The sequence below is a fragment of the Scyliorhinus torazame genome, chromosome 1 (assembly GCF_047496885.1).
Source record: "Scyliorhinus torazame isolate Kashiwa2021f chromosome 1, sScyTor2.1, whole genome shotgun sequence".
In the NCBI taxonomy this organism is placed as follows: Eukaryota; Metazoa; Chordata; class Chondrichthyes; order Carcharhiniformes; family Scyliorhinidae; genus Scyliorhinus; species Scyliorhinus torazame.
Window position 1 is genome coordinate 309162425 of NC_092707.1, and position 22767 is coordinate 309185191.

Below are 22767 nucleotides of genomic sequence, written 5' to 3' on the forward strand. Positions count from 1 at the left end.
GGTCAGCCACACTTGATGGGTAGCACGGTAGCACAGTTCTTAGCACTGTTGTTTCACAGCGCCAGGGTGCCCAGTTCGATTCCCGGCTTGGGTCACTGTCTGTGCGGAGTCTGCACATTCTCCCCGTGTCTGCGTGTGTTTCATCCGGATACTCTGGTTTCTTCCCACAAGTCCCAAAAGACGTGCTGTTAGGTAATTTGGACATCCTGAATTCGCCCTCCGTGTACCCGAACAGGCGCCGGAATGTGGTGACTAGGGGCTTTTCACAGTAACTTCATTGCAGTGCTAATGTAAGCCTACTTGTGACAATAAAGATAATTATTATGTGGAGTGGCGCACCTCAAGCTATATATATATGTCCCTCGCGACAGACGAGCGATCTAGTCCAGGAATTGCTAGCTGAGGAAATGGATGAAAATCTGCCTTAGTGCATCACTGGGTACGGGGAGGGAATTGGAAAACTCAACATATTCACCATATTGATTGCAATTGACCCTGCTTAAAAATCTATAGGATGGGCTTGGAGGAGCAGGAGGAGGGTCTCTTGAACAAGATAAGCTCAGAGAGGGCATGGGGGCATTAGAGAGAAAGTGGAGAAAAATATGAGCTCAAGGTTAGAACAGGGGACAAATTCTGAGGAAGTTTGGAAGAGCAAGCTTGTGGAAAGGAGAGAAGCAGCAGATGCAGCGAACTGGATGATTTTAATCTTAATGACAAAGAAGTACATGATATCCTTACACTTATTGTTGGAGTGAGAGTGGTGGGGACAGGGAGGGGATTTGCTGTAGAGAGAGGCAATCCAAAGTTACCTTTGCATTCCAGAATGATGGAAGAGTGAACAGTAGGCTCTGACATTGTACTTCATATGGTGCAGCTAAACCATTGACCACAATATCCTTTCAAGTCGTATCTCTTGGACTTCAGGGATTAGGAATGCAGGAAACAGTCAGGGTGAGAGAGAGAGAGTATAATCAGGAAGAATTATGGGGTCCATAACAGCGGGAAATGTGGTGTAAGGGGTGAGTTAATTAGGCGGGATCCTGATTTCCAGGTGGCGGAGCGAGATGCAGAGAGAAAGTTAGCGGTGTATTTGCGGTATGACAAGCTATATACTGGCTTGTGGCAGGTTTGTACTTGTAATACATTTGCATCCATGAATATTCATTATGTGGAAGTTTTTAAGAAAATCCTACCCTCCAGATAATGTCAGCGGCTGACAAGAATCTTGTGGTACCCTGTTCAAATCATTTAAAGGTGGACTACACAAGTTGTCTTTGTGCAGTTGTGAGTCAGGTCAGTGGTTTTCCTTATTTAACTCTGGTTTAAGGGAGGGGAGAAGGAGAATGGAAGCTCGCATGAATGCTTAAGACCAATAAGGGTGAGTCAGTGGTTCGGGTGGTGAGGAGTGCGGTTGGGGGCATGTAGGAGTGAAAGAGAGATCTAGGGGAGGGCAGAGGCTGGGCTGGAAGCATGGACGAGTGACATCAGAAGGGGCTGGCAGTGTGGGTGTGATGAGAAGGGGACAATGTGTCAATCAGGGACGGGCAGAAAATAAGGAGCCTAAACAACTGGTCAGTGCTGTCCAAATGTATGTCCATTTCAGAGTGTTGGCTCACAGTCCTTAAAGGCTTTGAGCTCACCTACATTTCAGTTATTCCCATTGAAAGTGATCTTGGATAATGCAAGTTCAGCCATGTCCCACAGAGTGGTGAGTACAACACTGGACACCAACATGAACATCCAATAAAAAGTGAACAAAAAAGCACAACATTGTTTCTTCCACAATAAAGAACATTTCTCTAACTCCCCTGTAGCCATCAATGCATGTCAAATACGCGATGTGTCAGTACATTTAGCTCTCTGACTGAACTTGTCTCAACAAATAACAATGATGTACACATGAATAAAGTGAAACCAATGTCATGCAAAATATTTGAAAGATACCTGTGTCATCTTTGTGCTCTCAAGGGTTATTTTAATGGCAATGTAGTTGGACAGGAACGTTGTGGTCGTGATGTAGAGTCACCCTTTTTCACCAGGAGGCTGTTTTATAGTCATCCTATAAGCTGCGTTGTCAGCTGACAGTGGTTTCACCATTGAAAAGCTTTCTCCCCTCCCGATTGAATCGCATGTGGCTCTGCATCATGGCCACAATTTTCCTATCAACCCTCCCTCCACCCCAACCCTCCCTTCACCCCCCCCCCCCCCAACTATGAACCACGCGTGTGGCTAACGTTGCCACCCCTCCCCGTGGCACATACCCACCGGCCGTGGTCCTGTCCCGGGAGCTGTGACCCATCCCCTGGGTGTTCGGATGTTGGCTGCTGTGTGTACGGTGTTGACTCCCACATAGTGTCCAGGCATCAAGATGTGATTGGAATGCTAGGCAATGACTCCCATATGCTATAAAGCCCGCCTACCCATGGGAACCCACTTGGCATGTGTCAAGTGCTCACTTAACCACGATTGCCAATTCCCTATTAGCAATAGCCTTCAGCCATGCAGCCAGAGGCCTCAGCAGTCGGTGGGGGTTGTGGGTGATTGGTGGGGCAGAATGGCAGGGACAGGGGTTGCCCTCGGCATGGGGTTGGGATCCAAGGGTTGGCACGGTGTTGCCGTGAGCAATTACACCTCCAGTTGCCCCCCCCCAGCACCTCCCCCCCCCCCCCCTCCCATGGCAGCCCACCCCTGCACAGAATTCCTCACCCCCCGCTAAGCACTGGGATGGCAAGCCCAGGGCCACCGGTCTCTTTGCCTGTGAGCAAAGATTGCTACTCACATCCTCGGCTCCCCATAGAAGCCTTCCCATCAGATTAACGTTTTTAAAAAGGAGTACCAGTCAGCGGAAGCACTTGCTGGGGAGGCCGCTGAATGACAGCAGGCCTTTGGATGACAGGTGGCTCTCGTTAATTGTTTGGAAATGGGGCTTAAGTGGTGATAATTGGTTTCTCGCCACGGTACGGCGAGATTCCGAATCCGCCGACGTGAGCAGGCCGGCTACATCACAAACTGTATGGCACCTGGCACGGTTCCCTTTTTTGGCCTCTCCTGCTATTCACCGGCCTCATTACGCTTGAGCACGAGAGTAACGAGGCCAGAAGATCACGCCCTGTGTATTTCTCGTCACTGAGATTCTTACACTTTTACATTACTTCAAGTATAATATTTTTACAAATACGTTTGTCTTTGATCTCCATTTATCAGTTCTCATCAACAAATGCATACCCCAGTTAAAGCTATTTGGATAGCTCAAGATGTTGCAGTACAAGATATAATGGCAACAATATCTGCAACTTATTAATATTTATGGGGTAAATGCCATGAGAGTCTAACAATTGGAGATCTGAGGTCATAAATGTTTTGACGGTCACGGTTCACAGCTTCCAGATTTGAAAACAAAAGGTTGAGATTCCTAAATCAGCCACATCACTACATCTTTTGCCTTTTGCTCTTATCCACTTGCTCTGTATGACCTTGCACTTTTTCTCTTTTGTTCGTTAAATAAAATAAACATGCAGAACTGTTTTATCAGCAGGATGGATGTACAATACCTCTTTGTAATTTTTGAAGCCCAGAAGCAGGTTTGCTGACTTGATATCACCATGGATGTATTCATGTTCATGAATAAACTCCAAAACGTCAAGCTGTATAAATAAATAAATAAAATGTGAATGGCAGCCTGTAGAATACAAGGAACATTATATTACACATGATGATGTTACGTTACTTTACACAGCACAACACCAAAATACTGTGGATGGAATTCTCCCATTTCCCCATCGGTGGGAGCAATGATCGGGTATGGGTGTGGGGGGGGGGGGGTTGCCGGTGGTGAGAATTAAGTTACAGCGGGATCTCCCGATGCTGCCCACCATGGTGGATTGGGAATCCCACTGGAGGCTGATGTGAAACTGATTTGCATCCCTGAATCAGAAGCAGGTTAAGGCCCAATCAGAACCTTCCCCTCATGCCCGATTCTCGACAAAACCAGCGGGGAAACACATCAGTCCAGAACATGTTGGGATCAGTGTGGCGTGCAGAAGTCGGGACTTATCTGAAGAAGGGTTGCCTCTGGAGCTCAGGATAGGGGTCCACCATCAACCCTGGACACTGGAACGCCATAGCAGTGGGTGGGGCGAGCATCTATCAGGCGGATCTCCAGATTCAGTGGCCGGGATTCTCCACTCCCACGCCGAAGTGGCTGCGCCGTCGTGAACGCCGTCGAGGTTCACGACGGATTCTGGCCCTGACAATGGGCCAGGATCGGGGCCGCGTCATCTACACACGCCAGGCCTTGTCGCCCGTGTAAAAGCGGCGCCGCATAGATGACGCGGCCGGCGCCGCATAACGGGCGTCATCCGCGCATGCGTGGTTGTCGTCCTCTCTAAATCCGCCCCGCAAGAAGATGGGGGATGGATCGTGCGGGGCCGCGGAAGGAAGGAGGTCCTCCTTCAGAGAGGACGGCCCGACGATCGGTGGGTACCGATCGCGTGCCACCCCACATTCCAGGTGAAGCCCGGTGCAGGATCCCCCCTCGCCCCCCCCACAGGCTGCCCCCCCCCAGCGTTCACGCACCGCCCACGACTGCAGCGACCAGGTGTGGACGGCGCCGGGGGGAACCCGCCGTTTTGGCCTGGCTGCTCAGCCCATCCGGGCCTCAGAATAGTGGAGGTGCCGGAAAATCGCCATTTTGGGTGTCTCCGGCGATTCTCCGGCCTGCGGCCCGCGAAACTCGACCGGGCCGTTCCCGCCGCTTGGGAGAATCGCGGGAGCGCGTCGGACCGGCGTCCCTGGAGATTTTGGCGGCCCAGGCGATTCTCCCAACCGGCGTAGGAGTGGAGAATCGCGCCCAGTGTCTTTGAGGAGACCCATTTTCCAGCCTCAGAATTTTCCTGGATATCTATCTTCTTTCTTCAGGAGATCCATCTTCTTTCTTCAATAGTGGGTCAGTGATGTTGAGCGCCTTTTCAATATGGCGGCTGTATATGATCACAGGACGTGTGCCAACAAGCCCACCCTGCCATTGAGGACAGTGAAAACCCCCAGATACATAATTAATTTATACTGGGGATGGAAGATATGACGTGGTTTCCTGTCACCCTGCACAGCAGAAAGCACTCCCTGCCCCCTGCCCTCCTGAGACTTAGTCCTGGAAGGGAAAATTTCACCCTCTATTTCTCATATGCTGTCTAATCACAGGATGAAATCTGAATTGGAGACCATTTGCAAATTGCTGCTAATATAAACACAGAACTTAAAAACGCTAAACATTTAGCAGTTCGGCATGATGGTCCGAGTCAGCTAGGCCAAGCATTGTCAAACTCGGGGACGCCACCGCGGGTGTCGGGAGGGTTGCGGAGCCGTCCGTCGCGGCGCTCCCGATCGCGTAAATTTGCAGCAACCGGCTGTTAATAGCGCAGGCTGCAAGCGCCCTTCAAAATGGCCGCGAACATGTCAACAAAATGCGGCCGCACTGCGCATGCATGCCCGATCATCGGCACACATGCGCAAAACTATACGCATGCACGCTGATGATCGGGCACGCATGCGCAGTGTGGCCGCTTTTTTTTTTAAACGGTCGCAGCTTTTTGTTTTTCAAGTTCGGCGGGGTTTCATTCATTTTATTCATTTCATTTTTATTTTTTTTTACAAGTTCGGGGCGGGGGGGCCGCCTGGGAGGGTGGGGGTGAAGCTCTGGAAAGGAGGCAACAGGGGGCTACTTCTCGCAGCACCACCATGCCAACCCCTGGATCATGTGTACCCGTTCCGGGGCAATCCCTGGCTGTCTGCCCCACCGACCACCCATAACCTCCATCGATTGTCGAGGCACCTGGCCGTGCGGCTGAGGCTATTGCTTGCATGGAATTGGCAAACGTGGTTAAGTGAGCACTTCACTGTAGCACAATCAATTACTCACGAGTCGAGAAGTGGCGAAGTCAATCGAGGCTTTATTAAGCAAGACTTGTTCCCCAGCAGCTCAGTTACAGAATGCGTCTGCTGGGAGAACCCGGGCTCTTATACTCCGCCTTACTGGGTGAAGCCAGCAGGCGGCAGATCCAACCAGGACCCAGTGTCTGTCTACCAATAGCCTCTCAGCATCATAGGTACCGTACTACCCCTAATACATACCACCACATTCACCCCTTGTTAAAAAGGAACCCGGCGGGGTGGTGGGTCGCATGGTGGTAGGGGTTTACAAAGCTGGTCCTGGAATTATTTTCATACAGTGGCTATGCATTGAGCTCAACAGTTAACTATTTACAGGTTTTGTCAGAATTATTTACAGATTTTTGTCACACGGATTCTATGAGTCGAGCGGGTACCCTGGTCATGCTCGTCGATCGCCTCAGCCCCGGTGGTGGTGCAGGTGCTGGCTCGGGCACTGTCGTCTCTGGGAGCGTTGCGCTGTTCGTCCCTGTTTCCTTACTCCTGGGCGGGCACGGGAGGAGGGCCGATTTACCCAGGAAGGGAGCGGCCATGAGGTACGCCGGTGGGAGGGAGGGGGTGATTGGTGTTGGGGGTGTGTGTGTGGTTCCGGCGGGCGCCAGGTCCCGCAGGGAGACCGTGTCCTGTCGGCCGTCGGGGTACGCTACGTAGGCGTACTGAGGGTTTGCGTGGAGAAGGTGAACCCTCACGACCAACGGGTCCGATTTGTGCGCCCGCACATGCTTTCAGAGCAAGATGGGTCCTCGTGCTGCCAGCCAAGTCGGCAGCGACGTTCCGGAGGAGGACTTCCGAGAGAAGACAAGGAGGCGCTCGTGAGGCGTTTGATTAGTGGTGGTACACAGCAGCGACCGGATGGAGTGGAGGGCATCCGGGAGGACTTCCTGCCACCGGGAAACTGGGAGATTTCTGGACCGTAGGGCCAGTAGGACGGCCTTCCAGACAGTACCATTCTCCCTCTCTACCTGACCGTTCCCCCGGGAGTTGTAACTGGTTGTCCTGCTCGAGGCAATGCTCTTGCTCAGCAGGAACTGACGCAGTTCGTCGCTCATGAAGGAGGACCCCCTGTCGCTATGGATGTATGCGGGGAAACCGAACAGTGTAAAGATGGTGCCGAGGTCTTTAATGACTGTGGCCGCTGTCATGTCGGGGCAGGGGATGGCAATGGGGAAACGTGAGTATTCGTCCACCACGTTTAGGAAGTACGTGTTGCGGTCGGTAGAGGGGAGGGGGCCTTTGAAATCCAAACTGAGGCGTTCAAAGGGACGGGAAGCCTTTATCAGGTGCACTCTATCTGGCCTGAAAAAGTGCGGTTTGCACTCTGCGCAGATCTGGCAGTTCCTGGTGGCTGTACGGACCTCCTCAACAGAGTAGGGGAGCTTGCGGGACTTCACAAAATGGTAGAATCGAGTGACCCCCGGGTGGCAGAGGTCCTCGTGCAGGGCTTGGAGGCGGTCTATTTGTGCGTTGGCACATGTGCCGCGGGACAGGGCATCAGGAGGCTCGTTCAGCTTTCCGGGACAATACAAGATCTCATAGTTATAGGTGGAGAGCTCAATCCTCCACCGTAAGATCTTGTCGTTCTTGATTTTGCCCCACTGTGCATTATCGAACATAAAGGCTACCGACCGTTGGTCAGTGAGGAGAGTGAATCTCCTGCCGGCCAGGTAATGCCTCCAATGTCGCACAGCTGCCACTATGGCCTGGGCTTCCTTTTCCACTGAGGAGTTGCGGATTTCTGAGGCGTGGAGGGTCCGGGAGAAAAAGGCCACGGGTCTGCCCGCTTGGTTGAGGGTGGCCGCCAGAGCTACATCGGATGCGCCGCTCTCAACTTGGAAGGGGAGGGACTCGTCGATTGCGTGCATCGTGGCCGTTGCGATATCCGCTTTGATGCGGCTGAAGGCCTGGCGGGCCTCTGTCGACAGGGGGAAGGTAGTGGACTGGATTAACGGGCGTATTGGGAAACCCACTGGGCGTAGTACGAGAAGAAGCCCAGGCAGCGTTTCAGGGCTTTGGAGCAGTGGGGGAGGGGAAATTCCAAAAGGGGGCGCATGCGTTCAGGGTCGGGGCCTATCACTCCATTGCGCACTACGTATCCAAGGATGGCCAGACGGTTGGTGCTAAAAACGCATCTTTCCTCGTTATAAGTGAGGTTCAGGGCATTAGCGGTCTGGAGGGATTTGCGGAGGTTGGCGTCGTGGTCCTGCTGGTCATGGCCGCAGATGGTTACATTGTCAAGGTATGGGAACGTGGCCCGCAAACCGTGCTGGTCAACCATTCAGTCCATCACCCGTTGGAAGACCGAGACTCCGTTAGTGACGCCAAATGGGACCCTTAAAAAGTGGTAGAGCCGCCCGTCTGCCTCGAAGGCCGTGTACTTGCGGTCACTCGGGCGGATGGGAAGCTGGTGGTATGCGGACTTAAGGTCCACGGTGGAAAAGACCTTGTACTGTGCAATCCGATTGACCATGTCGGATATGCGGGGGAGAGGGTACGCATCTAGCTGCGTGTACCTGTTGATGGTTTGACTATAGTCTACGACCATCCTCTGCTTCTCCCCGGTCTTTACAACTACCACCTGGGCTCTCCAGGGACTATTGCTGGCCTGGATTATGCCTTCCTTCAGCAGCCGCTGGACTTCAGACCGGATAAACGTTCGATCCTGGACGCTGTATCGTCTGCTCCTAGTGACGACGGGTTTGCAATCCGGGGTGAGGTTCGCAAACAAGGAAGGCGGTTCAACCTTGAGGGTCGCGAGGCTGCAGATAGTGAGGGGGAGTATAGGGCCGCCGAACTGGAACGTTAGGCTCTGGAGGTTACACTGGAAATCTAACCCCGAGAGTGGGAGCGCAGAGTTGGGGACGGACATAAAGCCGATAATTCTTAAACTCCCTCCCTTGCACCGTTAGGTTCGTGATGCAGAACCCTTTGATCTCTACGGAATGGGATCCCGCTGCCAGGAAAATCTTTTGGATGCTCGGACGAATGGAAAGAAAACAGCGTCTTACCGTGTCCGGATGGATAAAACTTTCCGTGCTCCCAGAGTCGATCAGGCATGGTGTCTCGTACCCGTTGACCAGCACCGTTGTTGTTGCCGTTTGGAGCGTCCGGGGCCGCGACTGGTCCAGGGTCACCGAAGTCAGTCGTGGTTGTTGCATCACGGCGTTTTCTTCAGACCCCGTGGAGCCGTCTATGCTGGGGTCCTTGGCTATCAGCCAAAATTACGGCGTCCATGGAACGCACGTGGTCGGGGGCGGACAAAATGGCCACGCCCTTGGATCGCATGTGGCCAGGGGGTCACAAGATGGCGGCGCCCATCCTCCCCGCGTGGCGTCCGGGACCCAAAATGGCGGCGCCCGCTCGCCGCACATGGATCGTTGTGGGGGTTGAGTCTGCTGTCCCCGTTCTACCCCGGAGATTGCGGCGACTCCCCGGGACTGGCACACCGCTGAGTAGTGCCCCTTTTTGCCGCAGCTTTTACATATGGCCGAGCGGGCCGGGCAGCGTTGCCGGGGGTGTTTCGCCTGCCCGTAAAAATTGCAGCAGGGCCCACCCGGATGATCTGGTGCTCTGGCCGCGCAGGCTTGCGGAGGGGTGGGGGGTGCCGGGGAGTCGGTCGCAACGGGGGCCCACGGAGCCCAAGGGGCTGCCGCGCGGTCGGGGCCGTAGGCGCGGGCATTTTGTGAGGCTACGTCGAGGGAGGCCGCAAGGGCCCATACCTCTGTGTGTCCTAACGAGTCTCTCTCTTGAAGTCTTTGGCGAATTTGAGAAGAGGTCATACCTGCCACAAAAGCATCCCTGATTAGGAGCTCCGTATGTTCGTTTGCGCTCACCGACGGGCAGTTGCAGTTCCTTCCCAATATCAGCAGCGCGCTGTAGAACTCGTCCAGCGATTCTCTGGGGATTTGCCGTCTCAGGGGAGTTGGTGGCATGCGTAGACTTGGTTTATGGGCCGAATGTAGACCCCTTTCAGCATGGTGAACGCCATCGGGAAATCCTCCGCGTCTTCGATGAGCCTGTAGATCTCCGGGCTCACCCTGGAATGCAGGACCTGCATTTTCTGGTCTTCCGTGGTCCGGCCGGGGGCCGTTCGGAGGTATCCTTCGAAGCATGCTAGCCAGTGTTTAAATATGCCCGCAGAGTTTGCTGCATGGGGGCTGATTCGCAGACACTCCGGGGCGATCCGGAGCTCCATAGTCTCTTTAAGTCTGCTTAATAAATTGTAGCACAATCAATTACTCACGAGTCGAGAAGTGATGAAGTCAATCGAGGCTTTATTAAGCAAGACTTGTTCCCCAGCAGCTCAGTTACAGAATGAGGCTGCTGGGAGAACCCGGGCTCTTATACTCCGCCTTACTGGGTGGAGCCAGCGGGCGGCAGATCCAACCAGGACCCAATGTCTGTCTACCAATAGCCACTCGGCATCACAGGTACCGTACTACCCCTAATACATACCACCACGACTTCCGGTTACGGTGATGCACTGCTAAGCCGCACGTTTCGGCAGCTCCCATTCTAACGGACTTTTGGGCTCTTATCGGGAGCCCCAACGGAATTTTTTTTTTTTAACCTAACCCAGTGCGGGGTGACAAAGGAAGGAGTCCCCCCGGGTGTGTATGGAAAGGAGCGGCGGTAGTGGCCAGATTGCGAAGGATCCTTTGGAGCAGCGGCAGAGAAGAGAAGGGAGAAGCAAGATGGCGGCGGATGGAGCCCAGATGGTATGGGGCCCGGACCAGCAGGAGTTTCTCCGTCGATGTGTGGAGGAGCTTAAGAAAGAGGTGCTGGCGCCGATGCTAGTGGCAATCGAGGGACTGAAGGAAACACAAAAGGTCCAGGAGATGGAGCTCCGTGGAGTGAAGGCAAAGGCAGCCGAGAATGAAGATGAGATACAGGGTCTGGTGGTAAAAACGGAGACACACGAGGCACTACACAAGAGGTGCATAGAAAGGGTGGAAGCCCTGGAGAATAGCTCGAGGAGGAAAAACCTACGGATTCTAGGTCTCCCCGAAGGAGCAGAGGGAGCTGATGTTGGACCTTATGCGAGCACGATGCTCCACACGCTAATGGGAGCTGAGGCCCCAACGGGCCACTTGGAAATGGAGAGAACGTACCAGGTCCTCGTGAGAAGACCAAAGGCAGGTGAAACACCAAGAGCAATAGTGGTGAAGTTCCATCGCTACATGGACAGAGAGATGGTCCTGAGCTGGGCCAAGAAGGCGCGGAGTAGCAAATGGGAGAATGCGGTGATACGGGTGTATCAGGACTGGAGTGCGGAGGTGGCGAGAAGGAGGGCGAGCTTTAACCGGGCCAAGGCGGTGCTCCATAGGAAGAAGATAAAATTTGGGATGCTGCAGCCGGTGCGATTGTGGGTCACGCATCAGGGCAAGCACCACTACTTTGAGATGGCGGATGAGGCATCCAAGAAGAGAAACTGGACTAGATTTGAGAGTTTGATGTTTGGAGAGAAGCAGCGAGGTGGTGATACAGGAATGTAAAGTGGGGAAAGGAGAGGGCTATTGTACAGTAATGTTGGACGGGGAATTTCCTAGTCGACGAGGGGGGGGGGGGTGAATGGCCCCCCAATCCGGCTGATCACGTGGAATGTGGGAGGCTTAAATGGGCCGATTAAGAGGGCACGGGTGTTTGCGTACTTAAAGAAACTGAAGGCGGACGTAGTCATGCTCTAGGAGACGCACCTGAAGGTGGCGGATCAGGTTAGATTAAGAAAAGGATGGGTGGGACAGGTATTCCACTCAGGGTTGGACGCGAAAAACAGAGGGGTGGCAATATTGGTGTGGAAATGTGTATCATTCGAGGCTAAGAATATAGTGGTGGACAGTGGGGGCAGATATGTGATGGTGAGTGGCAGACTGCAGGGAGAGGCAGTTGTGCTGGTGAATGTATATGCCCCGAACTGGGATGACGTGGGATTCATGAAGCGAATGCTGGGACGTATCCCGGACCTGGAGGTGGGAAGCTTGGTAATGGGGGGGGGGGGATTTTAATACAGTGCTGGACCCAGGGCTGGACCAGTCGAGATCCAGGACCGGGAGAAGGCCGGCAGTGACCAAGGTGCTTAAGGGATTTATGGAACAAATGGGGGGAGTGGATCTGTGGAGATTCGCCAGGCCGATGACTAAAGAGTTCTCTTTCTTCTCCCACGTCCATAAGGTATACTCCCGGATAGACTTTTGCGTTTTGGGAAGGGCACTGATCCCGAAAGTGGCAGGAACGGAGTACTCAGCCATAGCCATTTCAGACCACGCCCCGGATTGGGTGGATTTGGAACTAGGAGAGGAAGGGGAGCAGTGCCCACTCTGGCGACTAGATATGGGACTACTGGCGGACGAGGGGGTCTGCGGAAGGGTGAGGGGGTGTATTGAGCGATACTTGGAGGTCAATGACGATGGGGAGGTTCAGGTGGGGGTAGTATGGGAAGCGCTGAAGGTGGTGGTTAGAGGGGAGCTGATCTCCATCAGAGCCCACAAGGGAAACAAGAGGGCAAAGAAACAGAGAGATTAGTGGGGGAAATTTTGAGGGTGGATAAAAAATATGCGGAGGCCCCAGACAAAGGGCTATTCAGAGAAAGACGAAGACTACAGACGGAGTTTGACCTGCTGACCACGGGAAAGGCAGAGGCACAGTGGAGGAAGGCACAGGGGATGCAATATGAGTATGGGGAAAAGGCGAGCCGGCAGTTGGCCCACCAACTTCGGAAGAGGATGGCGGCGAGCGAGATCGGGGGAGTTAGGGACGAAACGGGAAATATGGAGCAGAGAGCAGGGAAAGTGAACGAGATGTTCAAGACCTTTTATGAGAGGCTCTATAAGTCCCAACCCCCGGGGGGAAAAGAAGGAATGTTACACTTTCTGGACCAGCTAAGGTTCCTGAAGGTGAAGGGGCAGGAGGTGGCAGGTCTGGGGGCGCTAATCGAGGTGGATGAGGTGATTAAAGGACTGGGGAACATGCAGGCAGGGAAGGCCCCGGGACCAGACGGGTTTCCGGTGGAATTCTACAGGATGTATATGGATCTGTTGGCCCCGCTCTTGGCGAAAAACTTTAATGAGGCTAAGGAAAGGGGGATGCTACCCCCGACAATGTCGGAGGCGACGATATCGCTAATCCTGAAATGAGATAAGGACCCGCTGCAATGCGGGTCATACAGGCCTATCTCACTCCTAAATGTAGATGCCAAACTGCTGGCAAAAGTGATGGCGACAAGGATAGAGGACTGCGTCCCAGGGGTGGTGCATGACGACCAGACAGGGTTTGTAAAGGGGAGACAACTGAATGTTAATGTACGAAGGTTGCTGGGGGTGATGATGACGCCCCCACCGGAGGGGGAGGCAGAGATAGTGGCGGCGATGGATGAAGAGAAGGGATTCGATAGGGTGGAGTGGGACTATCTGTGGGAGGTGCTGAAGAGGTTCGGGTTCGGTGAGGGGTTTATTGGATGGGTCAGACTCTTATATAGGGCTCCGGTGGCAAGCGTAGTCACAAACCGGCAAAGATCGGGGTATTTTCGGCTACATAGGGGTACAAGACAAGGGTGTCCCCTGTCCCCGTTACTGTTCGCGTTGGCAATTGAACCACTGGCCATAGCGCTGAGAGATTCTAAGAAGTGGAGGGGGGTGCTTAGAGGGGGAGAGGAGCACCGAGTGTCGCTCTATGCAGATGATCTACTGCTATACGTTGCGGACCCGGTAGAGGGGATGCCAGACGTAATGCAGATACTTAGGGAGTTTGGAGAGTTCTCGGGATACAAGCTAAATATGGGGAAGAGCGAGCTTTTTGTAATACACCCCGTGGAACAGGGAAGGGGGATAGATGCTCTGCCGCTGAGGAGAGTGGAAAGGAACTTCCGATATCTGGGGATCCAGGTGGCCAGGAACTGGGGAACCCTGCATAGACTTAACCTGATGCGACTGGTGGAGCAGATGGAGGAGGACTTTAAGAGGTGGAATATGGTGCTGCTATCGTTGGCGGGCAGAGTGCAGGCAGTTAAAATGGTGGTCCTCCCGAGGTTTCTTTTCGTGTTTCAGTGCCTCCCCATTCTGATCACAAAGGCCTGTTTAAAAAAAATAGACAGGAGCATCACGAGCTTTGTGTGGGCAGGAAAGACCCGAGAGTAAAAAGGGGGTTCCTGCAGCGTAGTAGGGACAGAGGGGGACTGGCGCTGCCGAGTTTGACGACTACTACTGGGCTGACAATGTGTCGATGGTCTGTAAGTGGATGAGGGAGGAAGAGGGAGCAGCGTGGAAGAGGCTGGAGATGGCGTCCTGTAAGGGAACGAGCCTAAAAGCGCTGGTGACGGCGCCGCTGCCGTTCTCCCCGAAAAGGTACACCACAAACCCAGTGGTGGTGGCAACCTTGAGGATCTGGGGGCAGTGGAGGCGACACAGGGGAGTGACGGGTGCCTCGGTGTGGTCCCCGATAAGGAATAACCACAGGTTATATATTTGGGGTTGCGGAAGAGCCGGGAGTGCAGGAGGCAAAAGAGGCCGATATTTTGGCCTTTGCGTCCCTAGTAGCCCGGCGTAGGATTCTACTCATGTGGAAGGAAGCGAAACCCCCAGGCGTGGAGGCCTGGATAAACGACATGGCAGGGTTCATAAGATTGGAATTAATAAAATTTGCGTTGAGAGGATCGGCTCAGGGGTTCTCCAGGCGGTGGCAACCGTTCCTTGACTACCTCGTGGAACGATAATGAAAAGATAGAAATGGCAGCAGCAGCATTTGTCGTTGTTAGTTCACTATATTATTTAAATGTTATTTAACAGTTAATGTATAATACCTTGTTGAGTTGTAAAAACGGACAAATGTGTGTTTGAAAAATTTTAATAAAATACATACTTAAAAAAAAAATACATACCACCACATTCACACAACCCAAGTGGATTCCCATGGGTGGGGGGACCATGTAGCATGTAGGAGTCATTGGCCAGCATCACAATCAGACCGTGATGCCTAGACACTGTGTCTGAACACTGCGGGAGGCAACACCACACACACAGCAGCCAACCTCCAATTACCCAGAGGATGGAACACAGCTCCGGGGATATGTCCACGCTGGAGGGTGGGTGAGTGCCACCGGTAGGGGACCAGCATCCGTTTCAGGTGCCGTTATGAGCGGGTGTCCAGGGTATAGGGTTTGGGGTCCGGTGAGGGGGCCCACTGCGGCAGAGCAGTCCGGGTGGGGAGGAGGAGGTGATCAATGGGGGAATTGGTGGGTCCCGGGGTTGGAGTCACTGCTGTTTGTCAGTCTAACACCCTCTCTCAATGCCCTACATATATTGAATGCTTTGGCAGGGATTTTGAACCCAAAGGTTGCCCTAGTGTTGCTGCTGGTAGCCCGGGCATCCAGACGCTAGAGACAGCTGCAGCAGAGTGATGACCCAGGGTATACAGGTGTTGATGGTCATTCGAACAGCTAATGGACAGCGCATGCTGCAGGAGGCTCCGCCTCAACAAGGAGACATGCATCACCTGTGCCAAGTCCTTGCGAACTTGGCACACATGGAGGAGGAGGAGGACACCCACTCCCGGTGGCCGTCAACGTCACCACAGCCCTGAACATTCACGCCTCAGGATCATTCCAGGGCTCGAGCGGGGATCTGTGTGGTATCTCGCAGGCCACAGCCCACAGGGCATCCAAAAGGTCACAGATGCCCTGTATGCCCGGGCAGAAAACAACATCATCGTTGACATGGACCAAGCCAAACAAGATGCCAGGCTGCAGGTTACTCCATCATTGCCAGGATGCCATAGTTCCAGGGGATAATAGATGTTACGCATGTTGCCCTGCGCTCACCGGGCCATCTGGGAGTGCCCTATATTAATAGAAAGGGGCTCCACTCCCTGAACATACAGGTTGTGTGCGACCACCAGATGAAGATCATGCACATGTGTCCACACTTTCCTAGGGCAGTCTGTCATCTCCAGCCTCTTCGAGTAACTCCCCAGGTTGGCTCTTGGGGGATAAGGGGTGATTTGTTGGGTAGGCTGGGTCAAGATGAACTGCATTTGATGAAGTGTAGCGAGAGACAGACCTCCAACATTTGATAAAATGCAACACAATTTTAATCAACATCCAAACTATTATACATGTTCAACTGTGGGTTGACACTATGCTGACTTGACTGGAGACCTGACACTAGCCTGACCAGACTAACCTAGCTACCACATGGTGTGGGCACTGACTAGCTCACGAGCTCTGATTGTCTCAGAGGCTGGGTCCCGAGAGAACGGGAAAACTGTTGCCCTCTAGCTTTATAGTGGTTGTGTCCTGTCTGGTGATTGGCTGCTCTGTTCTGTGTGCTTACTGGTCATCATGTGTGTCAATCACTGCCTGTCTGCACTCCATTGTATACATAGATGTATATTGTGACATCTCCCCTCCTTTTTAAAAAAAATTGTGTGTGTTGTGTCATGTGAGAGTACCTTTTAGAAATGGATGATGAAGCAATGTACCTTTAAGGAGTTGATCATATTACTGAAGTGATGTCAGGGGGGGGGGGGGGGAGCTGAGCTCACATCTGCTTTTGGTTTCAGTTTTGCTGAGAGCAGCTGAAAAGTGCCTGGCTGGTTTTGCTGAGAGCAGCTGAAAAGTGCCTGGCTGTTTTGCTGTGAGTTGCTTAAAAGGAGAAAGCCAGTTTGAGACAGCAGCTTGAGAAGTTCTGATTTGCTGTGAGCTGCTTGAAGGGAGAAAGCCAGTTTGAAAAAGCAGCTTGTGTGTGTCTGTGTGTTTCCAGAGATGTGCAGGAAGAAAAGCAAGGTGCTGGAGCTGAAGTCAACCAAGCTGATATATCTCTGCCATCCAACAGAAAATATATATTGCCTGTGACCTGGTGTGTTACTGTTTTGAAGGTTTGAAGCCTTTTGGATGTTTGAAGGAACATTTTGAGGGATTATTTAGTATTGTATTATTTTCAGGGTTATCTTTGATGAAAGGGGTGTTAAGGGATCCAATGTTTATTTCACAGGTTAAGTTGAGTTCATGGAATAAACATTGTTTTCTGTTAAAAACCACGTGTCCATGATTGTAATATCACACCTGGGAAACACGCCGTGTGCTTCAAAAGCAACAATCCATTAAAGGGGGAGGTTGATTGAACTCCATGATACATTTTGGGGATCTGAAAACGCCTCGCCCATAACAGTTGAGATAATAAATATTAAGGTGCATGTGCGTGTGGCTGCGTATATGCGCGTGACTATATACAGAATGTGCTAAAATGACCTTATGTATACAGGAAGGTGTCGCTAGTGCAGATATAGGGCAGATGAAACGGTAACAACGATATTTAGAGAGGTCAAAACGATAAAGTAACACAGTTGTGCAAAAGTTCAGTCTATAAGTTTAGTCGCTGCGGCGAATCCTGGTTGACCGCCTCAAGAGTGGATCAGGGGCCGCCTGCACTTGATAGGCGGAACTGCCGCCAAAGCGGTGGTCGCAGAGGTCGGCAGGATTGTTGGTAGATTGGTGGCCTCGTGGTGGGGCACGTCCGGAGGAAGCATTGTGTGAGGCAGGACATCATGGTTAGGTGGCGGGCGTGGAACACTGCGCAGCGCCCGTCTGTTGCGTTGTAGGAAGGAGCCATCAGCCATGCGGACGAGGAACGATCTCGGGGCCACTTGCTTGACCACCATAGCTGTGGCGGACCAGCCGCTGTCTGGCAACTGCACACGAACACGATCAGTTGGGACCAGCTCGGGGAGATCCGTGGTTTGAGCATCGTATGCTGATTTCTGTTGGGCCCGAGACTGCTGCATCTTTTGTATGACCATGATCAAGGTCTGGAACATGGATGGCTGGAACCGTGGTTCGCAGTGTGCGATTCATGAGCATGTGCGCGGGAGACAAACCAGTGGACAGCGCGGATGCTCTGTATGCCAGCAGCGCCAGGTTGAAGTCCGAGCCTGAGTCTTGCATAGTAATCTCTTGACGATATGGACCCCTTTTTCGGCCTTCCCGTTTGACTGCGGGTAGTGGGGGCTGGAGTTTACGTGACAAAAGTTGTATAGGCGGGCAAAATCAGACCATTCCTGGCTGTAAAATCAGGGACCGTTGTCACTCATCACCGTGAGCGGTATCCCATGCCTGGCAAACGTTTCTTTGCATGCTTTAATCACCGCCTTCGACGTGAGGTCGGACAATTTTACCACTTCAGGGTAATTGGAGAAGTAGTCGACCAGGAGGACATAGTCACGCCCCTTGGAGTGGAAAAGGTCGACACCGACTTTGGACCATGGGGAGATCACTATCTCATGTTGCTGCAGAGTTTCTTTGGGTTGAGCTGGCTGAAATTTCTGACATGTGGGGCAGTTGAGGATCGTGTTGGCAACGTCCTGGCTGATGCCCGGCCAATAGACTGCCTCTCGAGCTCTGCATCGACATTTCTCGACCCCCAGGTGACCCTCATGGAGTTGGCCGAGCACCATAGCTCGCATGCTCTGCGGAATCACAATCCTATCGAGCTTCATGAGGATGCCTTCCACCACCATCAGGTTGTCCTTGACGTTGTAAAACGGGGGACACTGGTGCTGCATCACACGCTGTACCAGAGGATCCTTGGCCGTTTCCTCACGGATTTGGTTGACCCTCTCATCAGTTGCCGGGTGGTTGGAGGCACACAATTGCACCTGCGCATCGATTTGGCAGACAAAGTCAGTGTGTTCACACGGTGTGGTGATAGACCTGGAAAGGGCATCTGCAACAATGAGTTCTTTGCCTGGCGTGTAGACAAGTTCAAAATCATAGCGGCGTAGCTTGAGAAGGATTCGTTGTAACCGAGGTATCATTCATTCAAATCATTTTGGATTATGTGGACTAGTGGCCTGTGGTCCGTCTCAACCGTGAATTTTGGGAGGCCATACACATAGTCGTGAAATTTGTCGATTCCCGTTAGGAGGCCCAGGCATTCCTTCTTGATCTGAGCGTACCGTTGCTCAGTGGGCGTCATGGCTCTGGAGGCATACGCAACTGGGGCCCATGAGGAGGAGTCATTCCGTTGGAGGGGCACTGCCCCAATACCGTCCTGGCTCGCATCAGTGGATATTTTGGTCTCTTTGGTAGGGTCGAAGAACGCCAGAACCGGGGCTGTGGTGAGTTTTGCCCTGAGCTCACGCCATTCGTTCTCATGAGCGGGCAGCCATTGGAATTCTGTCGACTTTTTGGCGAGATGGCGGAGGGCTGTGATGTGTGCCGCCATGTTGGGAATGAACTTCCCGAGGAAGTTGACCATCCCTAGAAAGCGGAGGACCACCTTCTTGTCCTCTGGGGTCTTCAGGGCGTTGATCGCCAAGACCTTGTCAGCATCTGGCTGCACGCCTTGCTGCGAGATGTGGTCACCAAGGAATTTGATTTCTGATTGAACGAACGAGCACTTGGCTCTGTTGAGTCGGAGACCATGCTCATGGATTCTGCGGAATACCTGCTTGAGGCGATCGATGAGTTCTTGAGGTGTTGTGGACCAGATTATAAAATTGTCAACATACACGCGCACCCCCTCGATACCCTCCATCATCTGTTCCATGATGCGGTGAAATACATCTGAGGCAGAGATGATGCCAAAAGGCATCCGATTGTAGCAGTAGCGACCGAACAGGGTATTGAAATGCACAGCTTGCGACTGGATGCAGACAGCTGTATTTGCCAGAACCCCGTGCAGGCGTCCAGCTTCGTAAAGAGTTTGGCTTGAGCCATGTCGCTGGTCAACTCCTCTCGTTTTGGTATTGGGTAATGTATCCTCATGATGTCGCGGTTTACATCCTTGGGGCGATGCAGATTCGAAGCTCCCCTGACGGCTTCTTGATGTAGACCATGGAGCTGACCCAATCCATGGGTTCTGTGACTTGTGATATGATGTCCTGGTCCTGGAAGTCCTGTAACTGCTGCTTGAGGCGGTCCTTGAGGGGTGCCGGCACCCAATGTGGTGCGTGGATCACAGGGGTGGCGTTCGGTTTGAGCAGGATTTTGTATCGGTATGGGAGTGTGCACATTCCGTCAAACACGCTGTGGTACTGCGTGATGATGTCATCAATTTCAGCCTGGATGTTCTCATCAGGTGAGGCCGTCGCCTGTGAGGATGACATGGTGTGGACTCGCTGAACCAAGTTCAGGAGTTTGCAGGCCCGAGCACCGACCAGGGATGCTCTGTCAGGTCCCACGATCTCAAATCGCAGCGTCGCTTTAAATACCTTGTTGGAAACTCCGAGTTGGCATGAGCCACTGGCAGCTATGGCATTGCAATTGTAGTCAAGGAGCTGGCAGACCGGTGGAAGAATGCTTTGTCTGACGCGGATGGTGTTGAGATCGGATTTGGAGATGAGGTTCGCCAATGCGCTGGTGTCCAGTTTGAACCGGATTCGAGCCTTGTTGACTGTGAGGACAGCACACCACTCGTCGTCGGGATCCATCTGAGGATCGGGACGTGCGTCACTGTCTTGGAGAAAGGCAGCGCATGCTTCGTAATGATGCCCACCCGGTATGCAGATTTGAGGCACGCAGCATCAGGATCTGTTGGGCTGTCGTGGTCGCAGTGTGGCATAGCCTGCTGTATTGAACGGACGCTTCTGCGCCGGGGCTTGGATCGCTGGATGCTGTGCAGTGGAGCAGATCTGCAAAGGGCTCCGTACTGGTCAAGCTTGCCACACTGTAGACACCGTCGTGATTTTGCCGGACACTGCCGCTTTAAATGGGCGGAGCCACAATTCGGACACGTCATGACGCCAACGTCAGCGCTTTCCGTGCACTATCGCGCATGCGCAGTGCGGTCGAACGACGTATGCACCTGCGCAGTCTGGTCGTCGGTCTCGCCGTCCCCTCGGTCGTGGCGCGCATGCGCAGGGGCCCGGGAAAAGCACGCGGAATGGCCACTCTCGTCGATACTTAGGCCCTGCATTTGTGCGATGGCCTGCACCCGTTCTGCCTCGTGGGAGGTTAGCTTTGCCTTCTCTGCTGCCCTGATGTGGGAGTACTGATTGGAGCATATTCGTGGAGAACGCACGTTTTGATGGCGATGGTGAGGGTGAGCTGCTTGACTTTCAGGAGCTGCTGGTGAAGGGAATCGGAGTGGACACCGAAAACGATCTGATCCCTGATCATGGAATCAGTGGTCGAGTCATAGTTACATGACTGCGCGAGGATGCGGAGATGGGTCAGAAAGGATTGAAAAGGTTCATTCTTACCCTGAAGCCTCTGGTGTAAAACGTACCATTCAAAGCTCTCATTCACCTCAATGTCGCAGTGGCTGTCGAACTTCAGTAGGACTGTTTTAAATTTTGTCTTGTCTTCACCTTCAGCGATGATAAGGGAGTTGTAGATGTGGATGGCGTGGTCCCCGGATGTGGAGAGGAATAGTACGATTTTTCTGGCGTCCGATACGCCTTCAAGATCGGCGGCTTCGAGATAGAGTTGGAACTTTTGTTTGAAGATCCTCCAATTTGCACCGAGGTTGCCGACGATGCGGAGCTGCGGAGGAGGGCGGACGTTTTCAGGTCACCGGATGGCTGTTTGCTGGTCAGCACTGATTCACTCAAGGTAGGTTCGTCAAATTTTCAGCATCACTCAGCTGGTACCATGATGTGTTGGGTAGGCTGGGTCGAGGTGAACTGCACTTGATGTAGTGTAGCGAGAGATAGACCTCCAACACTTGACAAAATGCAACACGATTTTATTAAACATCCAAACTATTATACATGTTCAACTGTGGGTTGACACTATGCTGACTTGACTGGAGACCTGACACGAGCCTGACCAGACTAACCTAGCTACCACATGGTGTAGGCACTGACTAGCTCACGAGCTCGGTCTCAGAGGCTGGGTCCCGAGAGAGAGCGGGAAAACTGATGCCCTCTGGCTTTATAGTGGTCGGGTCCTGTCTGGTGATTGGCTGCTCTGTTCTGTGTGCTAACTGGTCATCCTGTATGTCAATTACTGCCTGTCTGCACTCTATTGTATACATAGATGTATATTATGACAAAGGGTACTGGCTGAGGACCTGGCTAATGACGCCATTACGGAGGCCGGAGACTGAAGCGGAGACCTGGTACAACGAAGCTCATGTGGCCACCCGGGATGTGATTGAGCGGTGCATTGGACTGCTCAAAATGCGTTTCCGATGCCACAACCATTCTGGCGGTGCACCGCAGTGCACCCCCAGAGGGTTGCCCACTTTGTGGTGGTCTGCTGTGCACTCCCAACTCACACAGCAGTGGGGCGCCAAACTGGAGGTTGTTGATGGGTAACATGTGGCCACCTCCGAGGCGGAAGATGATGAGGTGGCACCGGACCAGCAGGGGGCTGGAGGACGAGCCCAGGGAGGAATCGGAGGACCACCCGCAGGCTGTAAGATAAACGGCAGCGGCAAGGGACCATCAAGCCCAGAGGGCCAGGGAGGCCCTCATACTCGCCCGGTTTACTTAGGACGTAGCCTGGTCCGTCATCCCCCCCACTCACATTTTCCACCCTCCCAAGGTCTGTGTCACATCACTCTAGGGTGCTGGGACTGTGTCAGCACCATCAGCGGGTCACTGTCGAGGGCAGGAGGGTGATGATAACCTGCAAACAGCTGAGTACAGTGCTCCTCAATCTATGCCATTGTCTGACCCCTGCCTGTCTGCTGAGTGCCCACTCACACCCATCACCTGGGTGCCAGGTGCCAGGAGGTGGGAGACGCCTGGAGAGATGGGCCAAGGGTTCAGAGCCAGCCCTCATTGCGGAATAAACTAACAAAGGCGTGATACTGGTTGTGCTCTAGGTTATTTATTTTAAACATGGACTAGGTGGAACGGCACCTGGAGAGTATCCAGGCCATCGGTCAA

At 53.0% G+C, this 22767-nt stretch overlaps 1 protein-coding gene across 3 annotated transcripts in view; it reads right to left on the reverse strand.

The window, feature by feature from the left end:
* The window catches only part of LOC140423806 (serine/threonine-protein kinase VRK1-like), a 212140-nt gene that overhangs the window by 157729 nt on the left and 31644 nt on the right, over positions 1-22767 (reverse strand). For all 3 annotated transcript variants that reach the window (XM_072507813.1, XM_072507814.1, XM_072507815.1), the window contains one exon: positions 3552-3644. In XM_072507813.1, the coding sequence (XP_072363914.1) occupies positions 3552-3644 (93 nt within the window). The remainder of the gene's footprint in view (positions 1-3551; positions 3645-22767) is intronic.